At 41.9% G+C, this 15,712-nt stretch overlaps 1 protein-coding gene across 3 annotated transcripts in view; it reads left to right on the forward strand.

Annotated features, from left to right (window-relative positions):
* Positions 1 to 15,712, forward strand: part of LOC114766108 (transcriptional enhancer factor TEF-1-like) — a 41,464-nt gene that overhangs the window by 13,116 nt on the left and 12,636 nt on the right. For 2 of the 3 annotated variants that reach the window (XM_028956723.1, XM_028956722.1), the window contains exons 3-9: positions 2,128 to 2,192; positions 3,234 to 3,296; positions 4,055 to 4,189; positions 4,412 to 4,458; positions 4,922 to 4,968; positions 5,048 to 5,166; positions 5,477 to 5,650. In XM_028956723.1, the coding sequence (XP_028812556.1) occupies positions 2,128 to 2,192; positions 3,234 to 3,296; positions 4,055 to 4,189; positions 4,412 to 4,458; positions 4,922 to 4,968; positions 5,048 to 5,166; positions 5,477 to 5,650 (650 nt within the window). Of the gene's footprint in view, positions 1 to 1,754; positions 1,835 to 2,127; positions 2,193 to 3,233; positions 3,297 to 4,054; positions 4,190 to 4,411; positions 4,459 to 4,921; positions 4,969 to 5,047; positions 5,167 to 5,476; positions 5,651 to 15,712 lie in introns of those variants that run through there. The other variant, XM_028956724.1, reaches the window with a different exon arrangement.

The raw sequence follows: 15,712 nt of genomic DNA on the forward strand, positions 1-15,712 counted from the left end.
CAGCCATGACAGGTGCCCAGGGAGCAGTGTGTGGGGAAGGTGCTTTGCTCAGTGTCACCTTGACGGACCGGGATTCGAACCTTCAGCATTCAGGGCCACTTCCTTAACCGCTAGGCCACCACTGCCCCAACCCCCTCGCCATACTATTTTCTGCATGTTGTCGGTTCCCTTCCTACGTCCTGGCATAGTTTATAATCCATGCTGAACCTTTTTACAGCCTTTTGTGGTCTCTTCCCTGCTTCATGCAGCATAACAACTCTTCTGTCAGAAAACAGGAATCTGCTGGTTTTTGGCGGCTGTGCAAATTTATTTCCCATTACTTAATATGGAATTCTGCAGTGACAGGAAGGTAACTTGCTATCTTCTATTTATTTTATTTCATTCTCAATCATACCAAGGTTTTTAAGTAACTATGGACATAGATTTTTATAGCAGTTTTTACTAATGAATGCTCAAATAAAGTAACCAAATAAATGGTACAGTAAGATATATGACTACTCCATACATTAAAATTTAGCCAAGATTCAGCCGCCATCTCCACTGTGTAGATGGGTATGGAGCTTTGCTGGGTGGGGCACTAAGTGCTACTTAGTTTGCGGGCAGATCTGAGTTGAGTTAGCTGTAATGAGTGAGACCAGCTCCCGCCTGCTGCCGTGGCGCTGGATTTGTGAAGACGGCGCAGAGCCGCAGCTCCCCGCTGGGGGAATAATGAGGAATTCAGGGGTCTGCTCAGGCCCCCATCATCCTGGCTGCATTCACTCAGAGCCGCAGCCACCACACACCTCTACAATAATCCCCGCTTTGTTGTGTGTGAGTGTCAGGGCACTGCAGAGCTCTCTCACACTGGCCAGACATTTCCAATTATGATGCACTGTTCTTTATCTTTTTTTTTTTTTACCAGGTGGTGTTTGCATCCAGGTTTAGTGTTTGTAGATCTGTTTTTCGTTTTCATTGTGCAGTCCTTTGTCTTGTATTTTAACATTCATTCATCATGGTATGTAAAGTATTCAAGGGGAGCAAATATGTATCATATTGTAAAAATAATGCAGTAGTTCACTCACCATGATGTTGACCTGAAGGATGAGAGGAGAGGAGACACAGAACTGGAAGACTAGGATGTTCAATCTTTAATTTCAAAAGAACAACCCTCACTCACTCACTGAATCTTGAATCTGTCCATAGCCCCTTAATCCGGAGCCCACCATTGGGCACACATACACCATTCCCTTAAAACCACACATTGTTTCCAAACCACACATTTTCTAGGTCTTGAATAACTTATTTCCATGTTTCACTGTGAGACTAACGCGAAAGATCAGGATTATGTTGGGCGTCTCAACACACATGCTGTGCTAGACACACCTTCACAGTGGGTTTTGTTCTGGTAACCATATTTCTGTCAGGACCACCAGGTGCTACTCTAATGTGTGAATGCCAGGGGCCATCCAGCTCTGATGGAGATCAGATGGAGCCGTTCGTTAAATGTTTTTTTTTTTTTTTTTATTTACACATACTGTAGATACAAGCTACCATCCACATCTTCATGTTCAAATGTTGCATTGATCCTGAGAGATTGAAAATATTGATTTAGTCCATATGCCTTTGTGTGTGAGTTTGTTGGTGATTTATGAAGTCTGGCTGGTGGATTCCTGCAGCAGGGTCAGTGAGCCGCAGCTTTTTATGTGTTGTGTGTAAGAGATTTACACTTTCATCTCAGCGCTCTTCTTCATGTCCGATTACATCAGTGGTCTGTCGGCCATGAGCCCAGCTTTTATCATCAGCAAGTCACGGTCAGCTGGAGATCGATTGCAACCATGCTGAGGCTGAATGGATTGTAAGGATGCATTCGATACATTTCTCTGACGTTACTGTGAGGAATGAACTGATGGTCATTCCTGACTTAATAAGTCATTCCTGTATGAACCCTAGTGTTATTTGTGTGTGTGTGTGTGTGTGTGTGTGTGTGTGTGTGTGTGTGTGTGTAAAAAATGTGGAAAAATATGATGGGGAGGTTTTATGAAGCTCCATATGAATGAAATGCTGTCAGTAATGCTAGTCTCTCTCACTCACTCACTCACTCACTTACACTCTCTCTCTCTCTATCTCTCTCTCTCTGTGTGTGGTCAGGTCGGAATGAGTTAATCGCGCGTTATATTAAGCTTCGGACTGGGAAGACCAGGACTAGGAAACAGGTAAGACACATGTCTGTTTGTTGTGCTGTACTTAAATGAACGAGTATACATTTGTCAGTGATTTTTTACATTTTTTTTATTTTTTTATTTTATTGAATGCAGTCCTGTATATTCTTCATATCTGGTGATTCAGTAACCAGTCAGGGACTGGTTTTTGCTAGATAGTGTGTTTTTACACATGCTCTGTTTAGTATGTTTTCAGATGTGAATTTGACTTTTGGAACTGCGTGTTCACTCTCATTCTGCACTTCTTGTAATAATTTATTACAAATAAATCATTACACTAGTCTGAATCTACGTTGGTCTACTTTGAAGCACAATCTCAATAGATTGTATATCTATTGATTTGTAATTTTCGTTTTAGTTTTATTTCATTCTAATCATTGTGATTTTTGTAGTAATTGTGATCCTTCTAGTAATTTTGAATTTCTATATGTCACAATACTTAGATGGCCAGTAATAACAAGGAATCTGGAGTAATGCCTTTTTATGTGTGTGGAAGGGAAAGCATGGCTTCCTCCAAGACTCCTGTAGTGTTTTTCATGTAATGGAAGAAGTTGCATGTGGAACTAGCTTTTAAGAAAAGTGTCAGAAGAACATTTCATGCACCCAACACACATTTGATACACACTGAAGACAACAGTGCTCCTCCCACATATGCACAGTGAGTGGCGATTCTTGCCTCATCCCTGCGTTTCTTTCTCTCTCCCATGGGAGGGGTGGGGACCTACTCATTCCACACACAACCCATCACATCAGCTTTGTGCTGATGTGCAGCAGGCCTGGGTCTTCTTTAAACAGCCCACACAAGTAGCCATGACAGCAGGCAAAATGGACATTTTCATTTTGTATAACATTTTTATTCATTTATTTTTTCATCTTTCTGTTTCCTGTTAGTTTAATATAATGGAGGTGTCTAGTCACACACAGTCTTAGCAAGAATGCTGGTATTTGTATTTCTTTTTTTGCCATGTTGCAGAATGGACTTATTATTGCCATGGTTACAGATTGTTACTTAGTCTCTCCCTCCCCTCCCTACAGGTGTCCAGTCACATTCAGGTTCTGGCCAGAAGGAAATCTCGCGAGTTTCATTCCAAGCTCAAGGTATCTGTGTGTTTGTGTGTTTGTGTTTGTGTGTGTGTGTGTGTGTGTGTGTGTGTGTGTGTGTGTGTGTGTGTGTGTGTGTGTGTGTGTGTGTGTGTGTGGTAGCATAGTGGGGGCTGCGGCTTTTCTGCGGCGCCCGGGCCGGTCTGAGAAGCAAGCAGACTGATGCAGCAGGACGTAGACGTGCTTGACAGGCGCAGGGTTCTTCAGGGTTGAATGGGCTTTCAGAGGAGTGGTGAGAATCAAGGACGAAATGTAAGAAGTGGTCGAAAACATTGGATTCCAAAACAGAGTCAGGTCAAAAAGGGTAAACGATGAGTAGCAAAGGCTTAGTCGGTGTATGAGTTCACAATGTTTTGTTGTTGTTTTTGTTGTCCTTTTATAGTGTTTATATTGGGCCTAACAGATTCCTTCCGTGGTGCCCTCTGGCGGCCCGGTGGTGGAACAGTGACTGTGACACCCAAGTTCAAACCAGTCCACTGAATCAGTCCAATGTACAAATGCACAGCCACTTACAAGCATCTTACATTATGTTGTCCAATTTGTCCTTGTTCAGTGTACAGAACGTTTTTTGTGTGTACAGGTATTTAAGTTTTAGTTTTAGTTAAAAAAAAAAAAAAACAGCCTTTTTCTTTTGTCAATTCTTGTGTAATGCATAATATTGTATACTGTTCTGACACATAAATCTCTCTTGAATCTTGAGTGTTGTGTAAGTGTGCTGACTGCTATTACCCTTCCTATTGTTCTTGTTGCTGAAGGACCACACAGTGAAGGACAAAGCCCTCCAGAGCATGGCCTCCATATCTTCTGCCCAGATTGTCTCTGCTACAGCCTTCCACAGTAAGCTGGGCCTGGCCAGTGTCCCACGACCTCTCTTTACCGGGGTGAGAGAGGTGAGCCACTCTCTAGAAACATGATGAGTATTTCTCAAGATCACCCTGCAGACCAAAATTCTGAAATCAGCAACATTTTTTTTTTTTTTTTTTTAACCTTCACTTTGATGTGTCTCGAGTGTACATATTAGAAGTGATTAGGATAAATACAATTGATAGAATATTCACATTGATAATCTTGGTGTGGGTATGAGTATTTGATGTTTATTTCTAATTAATCAGCTTTGGCAGGGCATGATAAACGCTGGGCAGCCAGGATCATCGCAGGAGTAAGTAAAATCATTGCCTGTCACTCAAAAAGCCTCTCAAGATGTTTAAACCAAGTGTTCCCTGTTCTGGGGCAGTGGTGCCTAGCGGTTAAGGAAGCGGTCCCGTAATCAGAAGGTTGCCAGTTCGAATCCTGAACTGCCAAGGTGCCACTGAGGTGCCACTGAGCAAAGCACCGTCCCCACACAGTGCTCCTCGGGTGCCTGTCATAATAAAGTGAAGTGATTGTCACATGTGATACACAGCAGCACAGCACATGGTGCACACAGTGATGTCCAGCCATGGCAGGCTGCCCACTTACTCACTAAGGGTGATGGGTTAAAAGCAGAGGACACATTTTGTTATGTGCACCATGTGCTGTGCAGTGTAAAACAATGACAATCACTTCACATTAACTTTTGGTAATTCTGTGTAAAAACCAGTCATGGTTGTACACATCTTGTCTTATCACTGTTTTTATTTCAGCATTAAACCCTTTAATCGCCAGCCTGCAGTCCTAAATAACACGTCCAGTAAGTGTGCAGAGTTTGTGCTCATTATTGAATAAGATGAAAACTGGATCTGATTGGTCCATGTTGGGGTTGGTGTTAGGTTATGGGACGGCAGTCACAACAGTGGATCCATCTTGGCAGAGCCACTCAATTGGCACAACCAAACTCAGACTGGTGGAGTTTTCTGCCTTACTGGAGCAGCAAAGGGACCCTGATTCCGTAAGTCACTGTAGCCAGCCCAAACACAACCTCCAGTACACAGCACACTTACACTTCTAGAGTCTAAATAAAGACAGGAAGCAGAGCAGAAGCAGCACCTTGACTGTTCTCATGCACATGCCACACTGCTGACAGAATGGACACTGTGATGTACAAACTAATGGCAAGTTCTGGGTACAGGTACGCATTGAGGTTGATTATCATTTAGATGTTATTGATGTTAGAAGAGTATATGTAATACAATTTTATTATATGCAACATGTAAGAAAGAAGTGCTTTTGTGGTTGTAAGACTTCTTTTGCACCTCCAGTACAACAAGCACCTCTTTGTGCACATGGGCCAGGGCAGCCAGTCCCACAGCAACAGCGCGCTAGAGTCAGTGGATATCCGCCAAGTTTACGACAAATTCCCGGAAAAGAAGGGAGGATTGAAGGAGCTCTTTGAAAAGGGTCCCCAGAATGCCTTCTTCCTGATCAAGTTCTGGGTGAGTGCTGCCTGGCTGCTATACATTCTACTATGGCTGAAACGAGTATTCGAGCAACTCAAATGATTAGAATACAAAAAATATTCAAGGTAAATTTTTTGCCGCGAGCCTTTGTTTAATTAGTAACTAAAGTTGTATATCACTCACTTTATCATATCACTCCCACTTTGTAAGCTATTGTAGAGCACCGGACTGTTTTAACTGAAGCACATGTCAAAGTTTTAATGCGGGGCAAATTATTTTACACTCTATGGCAGTGGCAGATATTTAAGATTTTGATGTGCTTTAGGGCTGAAATGATTATTCAAATAACTCGAATGATTCGATTACAAAAAAATGTTCAAGGAAAATTCTTTGCCTCGAGGCTTCGTTTAATTAGTCACCAAAATCCGTCTATTATTGTATCACGCCTGCAGAGCTACGCAGTGCGGAGCTGCGCAGCACCTGAATCATTGTTTTACACAGACTGTTTTAACTGACACGCATCTCAAAGAAATGCATAAAAGGCATAAAATGTCTAAGTGTGTGACAATTTTACGCTGCGTAAGGTGGACAACGTAGTACAGTTTATACACTGTAAAATGGACCTGGTTTACCATAATAGTACTTTGTCAATACTACAGCCCCTTAATCGAACAAATCCTCCAAGCACACTCAGAGCTTCTACAAGGTATCGTATTTTTAGGATTGCTAACTAACATTAGCGCTTCTTAGAACAAACATTATTTGTGTTATGAGTTGATAGTGACGAGGCATGATAAGTAGCAAGAGAGCAAATACACCACACGCACGTGCCACACACACAAACACTCGGATAGGTTACATCTCAAAAAGCCTTCCCCATACATAAGGTAGAAATAATAAATGCAACAGATGGACAAATCTACATTCATTAATGTTTCACAGAAAGGTTGATTAAATGGGCTTAGTTCTGAGCCAGTAACCCAAAGGTTTTAAGCTTTGATCTAATAGAAAAACCCTTTTTTGTGAGGAATTACAGCTAATTGGTTGCTCATTTTGAGGGAATTTTCATGTTGCATAACACACTATTGATAGAGTTGTTTAAAACGCAAAAGTATGATTTATCTGATTACTCGATTAATCCATAATATTCGATAGTAGCAGCCCTAGTGTGCTTAAAAAGGATCCTTGCGTGAACTGCAATTCTCCAAGCAGACTCTGAGCTTCTACAAGGTATCATATTTTCATGATCGCTAACTGATTTGTAGTCTGTGTTATAGGGCGAGGCATTTTTTCACGATCTATAAAATGGAAGAAATGAGTAGAGAGAGCGTGTTTATTAAAGATGACCGAATTTGCAAAGCAAACCAATCAGTGTGGGCGGGCTTTTATTTAACTCCTCAATGAGTTTATGATCCGATAACTGTCATCAGTACAGTGGAGCATTATGAGCCTGAGTTGACTTTGAGCAAGCGGAATAATATTATTTAAAAAATTGTGGGCATTGGAACTTATACACTGAAATTATTTACAGCAGTATTGTAGAGGCAAAAAAAATCTGAAACATTATTTTTTGTTTTGGTAGGTGTTTTTTTTTTTTTTTTTATCAAAATAAATCTTAGGACAAAGAGGTTAACCTATGTTTGTGAAGTTGTACTTCATAGATTTTTTTCATGTACATCACAAATGTTTCACAGAAAGGCTGATTAAATGGGCTTAGTTCTATCAAGCTTTGATCTAATGAACTTTGTGAGGAATAACAGCAAATTGCTTGCTCATTTTAAGAGGCCTTTCATGTTTCATAACACACTATTAATAGTTGTTTAAAAATACAAAAGTATGATTTATCCAAGTACTTTTGTACTTCTTGAAAAAATCTAGAACAAATACTCTGAAACCAAAATATTCAATATTTGCAGTCTTACATACCCTTCATCTTCTCAGACCTACATTCTACCCTTCATCTCTGTATATCTGTGTGATTAAGGAGTCAGCCATTAATGCTTCAGCCATTCTGCCATTCTGTGTATATCTGTATTTGACTTGTGTTTGTCTTTTGTCTCTGTGTGTGTGCACACGTGCTTGAATGCATATATTTACTGTCAGTGAGATCCTTGACTGGTATGACAGTAAAGCTCAGTAGATCCTCTGGTGTAGACCCACCCTTCTCTTTTAATCTAATGTGTATGTGTTATTGTGCTATAAAGGCGATGATGTTGCATTACCCTGTGGATAATCCCTGATTATTTGAAAGTGATTAGTTGTCACATGCAACACACCACAGCACAGCACCCAGTGCACACAGTGAAATGTGTCCTCTGCTATTATCCCATCCCATGAGGGAGCAGTGGGCAGCCATGAAAGGCACCCTGGGGAGCAGTCTGTGGGGACGGTACCTTGCTCTATGCCACCTTAGTGGTACCCAGTGTTACGAACCGGTCTAGGGGCTCCGGCCTGTAACAAAAGAAAGGACACAAACGTAACCCTACTAAGACGAAACGGATAATTTTAACAAGTATTTTATTAACAACTAAATATATAAATAAAGAAGAAATACATACAAAACGAATTACAACGAATAACGGCAAACAAAACAGGAAAACAGAGAAAAACAGACAAACACCGAAGCAGGCCGACACAACAAGTTGCGTCGCCTCCTAGGGGAAGTGCAGGGGAAACCGGAAGTGATGTCAAAGGGAAAGGGTAGGAAGGCGGGTGGGTGGATGGCACGGCAAGCGCAGCCCCAAAAAAGGAGACTGAGGCTCCTTTTTATTCTGTTTGTCCCACAGCAGGTACAGGTGGGCTCAATTTACAACCACCAGGCACCTGCAAACAACACAAAACACAGAACAGAAACACACCCCAATATACCAGGACGTAACACCAGGCAGTTGAGGATTCAAACAATCGACTTTCCGGTGACTTCCCCAGTGCATGTTCAAGTTATAAAAGGAGCTTTATGTTTCTTTTGAATTTCAAGATATTGTATATGGTGTGTATATGGTACTGATTAATCAGCTTCTTATTGAACAGTAAATTTTAAAGTGTTCAGTTTAGACAGAGAATAGCGATGAGTGCAGGAGACCTTGAGGTTGAGAAAACTCCGGACACGAGTGTGGCACTGTCCACAGCATTGGATTTCAGCTACTGCGGGTGGACAGGACGAGGGAGAGCGGTAAGAGGAAAAGAGGGGGACTGTCAGTGTTTGTGAATGACAGATGGTGTAACCTTGGGCACATCACTGTGAAAGAACAACTCTGCAGCAGAGACATTGAACTGTTAGCCATTGGCATGCATCCATACTACCTTCCCTGGAAATTCTTACACTGTTATCACGATAACAGTGTATGCCCCCCCCCTCGACCAACATGGAGGCAGCCTGAGACTTTCCACTCTCTAGTCAGCAGACTAAAGACTCAATCTCCATATCGGGGGATTTTAATCATGCATCACTGGACTCTACACTACCCACCTTCACCCAGTATGTGACGTGCCCCACCAGAGACAATAAAACATTGGACTTACTGTATGATAACACAAAAGATGCTTACTGTTCATCACCCCTCCCTCCCCTGGGAAGATCAGAACCACAACCTGGTGCACCTTGTCCCTGTGTACGAGCCCTTAGTGCACAGGGAACCGCCAGTCATCCGCACAAGACAGGGGAGAGCGAGGAGGCTCTTAAGGAGTGTTTTGAGTCTACTCTGTGGGAAGTGCTTTGTTTAGACCATGGGGAGGATATCAACAGACTTGTCACCTGTATCACGGACTACATTAAACACTGTGTGGATAACACCGTACCCACCAGGACTATGCGGTACTTTTCCAACAACAAACCCTGGATTACTCCAGTCCTTCAAATCCAGATTCTGCACAACAATGTCCAATGATTGGAGTATGTAGAGGCCTTACATTTACACCATTTATCAGTCGCCCTAATCCAGAGCGATTTACAGTCAGTGACAGTCTTCCTGGAGCAACTTAGGGTTAGGTGTCTTGCTTAGAGACACAATCTCAGGCCACAAAGATCAAATCTCTCTTTCAGTGGGGAATGTGAGGTGGGCAAATGAAATGAATCACTTCTTTAACAGGTTTGATTAATCCAGAATGCAGTCTTCAACATCGGCTGCTGAAACCCCCACCCCTACTGCTGGTCCACCTCAGTCAGCTCAGCCACTTAACACATCCATGCACCCTACTCACTGCTCCTCATCTTCAACCACAGCATCAAGTAAATATCCAGCACAAGGCTCCAGCCTGTCTCTCTCAACCACCCAGGTCAGGATGGAACTGAAGAGGATTAAAGCCAAAAAGGCAGGAGGTCCAGAAGGCATCAGCTCAAGGGTCATCAGGTCTGGTCCAACTGTGTGGGGTGATAGAACACATTTTCAACTTGAGCCTGAAAGTGGGGAGTTCCACAGCTCTTGTCAAGCAGAAAAGCCATGGTTACTATGGATGAGGGAGATGCTGTGGAGTGTACATGTTGAGTATAATGTAAGATTGCATGTGTTATTTTAAGGATAAGCTATGGATATAGAATGATAGAAGGTCCCTTCTTGTACATGGCCGTGTTTTATTGAGCACCTGCCTGGTTGTGCCTGTCTGTGCAGTTAAGTGTCCAGTTTAAAACAGCCCTGCCTCCTTCTACAGGGCAGTCATACCAGCTCATGCAGCTTGTTTTATTTGCATGAGTATCATTACTGAGTTTAATGAATGCTGGTGACTGAGATCCTGTCCACACAATAATGCTTTTCTTGAAAACGTGTTGTAATTTTCTAAAAAAAAAAACTGCATACTCACAGGAGCATTTTCTGAAATGTTGTCATCCACACAGAGATGCAGAGAATGGCTCAAATGTTGTTTTAAATGTGCAGTGTAGAGAGGAGTTCTTGAAGTTTGTGGTTGTGCTGCAGCAACATGTTATCCAATATTGTTTTATGTATGACACATTTGGGGTTATAGGTCAGGTTGGAGATTTGGGACGTCAGTGTTTTCAGAAAAGAAATGCTTCACTGTCCAAAAGGATACATGGAAAACAGAAATTCACTTGGGAACCTTTGTGGTTCCTCTGAAACGGCACTTCGGATAGAAATTTTCATTTCTGGGACTAGCAGGTTATTCCTGTTGTCTGCTTCTGTTCTGCCCAGTCGTTTGATAGCAGAATCCTTTGCACTTTATTTGAAAACGTGGCATTTTCTTTTATTTATGGGATTCATCCTCCAGAGAATTGCTGGACAAGTGAAAAATTTAAGCAAAGCTTTATCTGGCTAGAAATCACACTCACAAAGTTCTAAATTCAAAGCTTCTACATTCATCGTCCATGTTTCATTACTGCTCTGTTTGAAGGAACAGTACAGTACAGGTGTTGAAATTAATCGTATACAGTATGGCAAAAAAGTCAGTCACCAATTGTGCAGGTTCTACCACTTAAAAAGATGAGAGAGGCCTGTAATTTTCATCATAGGTAAACCTCAACTATGAGGCACAAAATGAGAAAAAAATCCAGAAAATCACATCCTCTGGTTTTTAAAAAATGTATTTGCAAATTATGGTGGAAAATTAGCATTTGGTCACTAACAAAAGTTCATCTCAATACTTTGTTATATACCCTTTGTTGGCAATGACGGAGGTCAAACGTTTTCTGTAAGTCTTCACAAGGTTTTCACACACTGTTGCTGGTATTTTGGCCCATTCTTCCATGCAGATCTCCTCTAGAGCAGTGATGTTTTGGGGCTGTCGCTGGGTAACACAGACACATAACTCCTTCCAAAGATTTTCTATGGGGTTGAGATCTGGAGACTGGCTAGGCCACTCCAGAACCTTGAAATGCTTCTTACGAAGCCACTCCTTTGTGGCCCGGGCGGTTTGTTTGGGATCATTGTCATGCTGAAAGAACCAGCCATGTTTCATCTTCAATGCCCTTGCTGATGGAAGGAGGTTTTCACTTAAAATCTCACGATACATGGCCCCATTCATTCTTTCCTTTACACGGATCAGTCGTCCGGGTCCTTTTGCAGAAAAACAACCCCCATACTTCACAGTAGGTAAGGTGTTCTTTGGATGCAACTCCGCATTCTTTCTTCTCCAACCACGACAAGTAGAGTTTTTACCAAAAAGATCTATTTTGGTTTCATTGGACCATATCACATTCTCCCAATTCTCTTCTGGATCATCCAGATGCTCTCTAGCAAACTTCAGACGGGCCTGGACATGTACTGGCTTAAGCAGGGGAACACATCTGGCACTGCAGCATTTGAGTCCCTGGCGGCGTAGTGTGTTACTGATTGTAGCCTTTGTTACTTTGTCCCAGCTCTCTGCGGGTCATTCACTAGGTCCCCCCGTGTGGTTCTGGGATTTTTGATCACCGTTCTTGTAATCATTTTGACCCCACGGGGTGAGATGTTGCGTGGAGCCCCAGATCGAGAGAAATTAACAGTGGTCTTGTATGTCTTCCATTTTCTAATACTGCTCCCACAGTTGATTTCTTCACACCAAGCTGCTTATCTATTGCAGATTCAGTCTTCCCAGCCTTGTGCAGGTCTACAATTTTGTTTCTGGTGTCCTTACACAGCTCTTTGGTCTTGGCCATAGTGGAGTTTGGAGTGTGACTGAGGTTGCACAATTGCACAATTGGTGGCTGACTAAATACTTTTTTACCCCACTGTAATTGATGCATCGCGATGCAGACGTGGACGATATTGCATCGAGGCAGTGCAGAACATAATCAATCATATCATAATGATGTTGCTTGGTGATTTTCTGCCGGCAGTTTAAAAATTCTTGTTAAAAAGTAGTGCCGGTAGTGACTGTGTTGGCCTGATCTACAGAGTACAGCACTACTCCGGATCGGAGTTTCACGCTACACATGAAGATACACAAATGGCAAGTGCAGGGCATTCAGTCAGAAAGTGATTTTCTACAATAAGCATGAAAACTGTCTGTGTTCAGTCTGCCCTCACCTGACACCATGGACGTCTGAACCAGCCATTTTCCTGCCGTTTTTTGCAGTCAGGGGAGCATGGACTGAACACAGACCACTTTTCTGCTCACTGTAGCATATCAAAGCATCCACACAGTGTACAGTTCTCAATCTGTACACAGTCTAAATAGTCCCATCAGGGTCATGTGAACATGGATGTTTAGTTTAATTCAGTTGAATTCTGTAAAGAATTCAGTTTTGAAATAAAATCTCACAATAACATCTGCATTTTTTACACTCAGTATTGCTGTTCACTGTTATTTGAATAAATGTTTTGACATTGCAACTGTTCACTAATTTTTACCTGAATTAATTATAAAAAAGTAATGTTAATTGCAAGGTATGACACATTAAATGACACAAATCAGGTCTGTAGTTACATCAAATTGTTTACAATTACAAATGTTATTTAATTTCATCTTGACATTAGAGGCTTTGAACAGAATCTTGGTATTATTCTCTTTCAACGTGATTGCCTGTAATCAAAAGAAAACTAATTTCAGTGATAAAACACTGAAAAACTGACATTTACTTATTCACTGTTGATTTGTATTACAGTAGAACAATAGTGTCAGTTCAATTCTTTACCTTCTGTTGCTGCAGAAATTAGACATTTTGTTTTGAAAAGTTACTAGTGGATACAGGCAACCATCTTTCTGCTCATTGTAGCAAATCAAAGTGTCCACACAGGTGTTAGTGATCTTAACTCTTGAATTTGGAAATATCATATGACCATGTAGAACATTTATGGCATGCATTATGATGTATCAATATCAAGTGAAGGTTTACACCTCTACAGAACAGCATATACATAACAACAACAACAACATTTATTTCTTATATAGCCCAAAATCACATACAGTATGTCTCAATGGGCTTTGACAGGCCCTACAGTTGACACCCCCCACACTTGACCCTTCTGCACACAAGGAAAAACTCCAAACAAAAAAACTCTAGGAGAGAGAAAAAAAGAAAGGAAGAAACCTTGGGAAGGAGTGATACAGAGAGGGACCCCCTTCCAGGGTAGAGTGAGCCTGCAAATGGTGTCAGTGCAGGGTTGGATATGATATAATGATAAGTCCTACGGTTGTAGGGTTGGAGAAGTCCAGGATGTATTCAGTGTCATGGTCTAGATTACGTGTCCGTAATGATGTTACTGGTCCATTTGAAGATCCCTGAAGCTGTAGTTGTAATGGTGGTGGTGGCTGTGGTGACCCTCTGGTTTGTTTCATGTTTTGTCCTTGTAAAGCAGTTGTCAGGAACCAGGATTTATTTGCTGGTCTCTTCACTGGGGTCTGCCAGTAGTCTGGGTGCTTGATTCCGTGTCTCGGAGAAAAACAAACAGAAGCAGCGGCAGACGGTTGCACTGTACGATCGATACTGAAATATGTGGTTATAATGGTATATTGGTGCTACAGTGGCCCGGTACCCTAACTAGGACAGCCTAACTGGTGAATTTAACTTTGTCTGTGATAAACTGGCCTTTATAATTGACACTGCGTCAAAGTCAAGTGAAATGAGTGTCTAGGACTTTAGCAAAAAGCCAGTGAAAACAGATAGGTTTTGAGATTGGATTTAAACACTGAGACTGTGTCTGAATCCCGGACACTGACAGGCAAGCTGTTCCACAACTGCGGAGTTCTATAGGAGAAGGATCTGCTCCCAGCTGTGACCTTCTGCACCTTTGGTACCAGTAGTGACCCCGCACCCATTGATCGAAGGGGGCGTGGCGGTTCGTAAGGAACCAAAAGTTCACTCAGGTACTGTGGGGCGAGACCATTTAGAGCTTTATAGATTAAAAGTAGGATTTTGTAGCCAATCCTAAATTTGATGGGTAACCAGTGCAGTGATTGTAAGACTGGGGTGATGTGGTCAAATTTCCTGGTTCTGGTTAGAACTCTGGCTGCAGCATTCTGTACTAGCTGGAGTTTACTCATGCACCTACTAGAGCATCCAGACAATAATGCATTGCAGTAATCTAACCTTGATGTAATAAATGCATAGACCAACTTTTCTGCATCATGCATTGAAATGATATTTCTTATTTTCGCAATATTTCTAAGGTGAAAGAATGCTATTCTAGTGAGATTATCTACGTGCGAACTGAATGAGAGACCTGCATCAATGATGACACCTAGATCCTTCACTTCAATACTCGGTAAGATAGAAAGGCTATCCAGGGTTATTGTGTAGTCAGCCAGTTTATGCCTGGCTGCTTGAGGCCCAATTACAAGCGCTTCTGTCTTGTCAGGGTTTAACAGGAGAAAGTTGGTGAGCATCCACTGTCTAATGTCCTTCAGACAATTCTCTATTTTGTTTAGCTGCTGCCTCTGGTCTGGCATTGCTGACAGATACAGCTGTGTGTCGTCAGCGTAGCAATGAAAGCTAATACCGTGTTTGCGGATGACGTCGCCTAAAGGTAACATGTATAGAGAAAAAAGTAACGGACCTAGGACAGAACCTTGTGGAACACCAAACTCTACTTTACTATGTGAAGACGAAACACCATTGATGTCCACAAACTGATATCGGTTGGTCAAATATGATCTGAACCATTCAAGGGCTTTTCCCTTAATCCCGATAACATTCTCTAACCTGGCAAGGAGAATAGCGTGATCGATAGTGTCAAACGCTGCACTCAGATCAAGCAGGACAAGCAGCGAGATGCGCCCCTGATCAGAGGCCAACAGCAGGTCATTAACCACTTTAACCAGCGCTGTCTCAGTGCTATGATGAGGTCTAAATCCTGATTGATATACTTCGTGGATATTGTTACAGTCTAGGTATGTGCTCAGCTGCTGGGCTACAACTTTTTCTAAGATTTTTGATATGAACGGAAGGTTGGATATCGGTCTATAATTTGAAAGCTGACTGCGATCAAGATCCGGCTTTTTAATCAGGGGTCTAATGACTGCTACCTTGAACGAACTTGGTACGTGGCCGGTGCTAAGCGACGAGTTAACAATTTTGAGGATAGAATTTATAACATTGGGTGCTATTTGCTTAAGGAGCCTTGTTGGAATCGGATCCAAAGCGCAAGTACATTGATTTGATGATGAGATTAATTTGATTAATTCATGCTCTTTAATAGGGTTGAATCGTTCTAATCGGTGGTCTATTAG

This window comes from Denticeps clupeoides, chromosome 16 (assembly GCF_900700375.1).
Source record: "Denticeps clupeoides chromosome 16, fDenClu1.1, whole genome shotgun sequence".
In the NCBI taxonomy this organism is placed as follows: domain Eukaryota; kingdom Metazoa; phylum Chordata; class Actinopteri; order Clupeiformes; family Denticipitidae; genus Denticeps; species Denticeps clupeoides.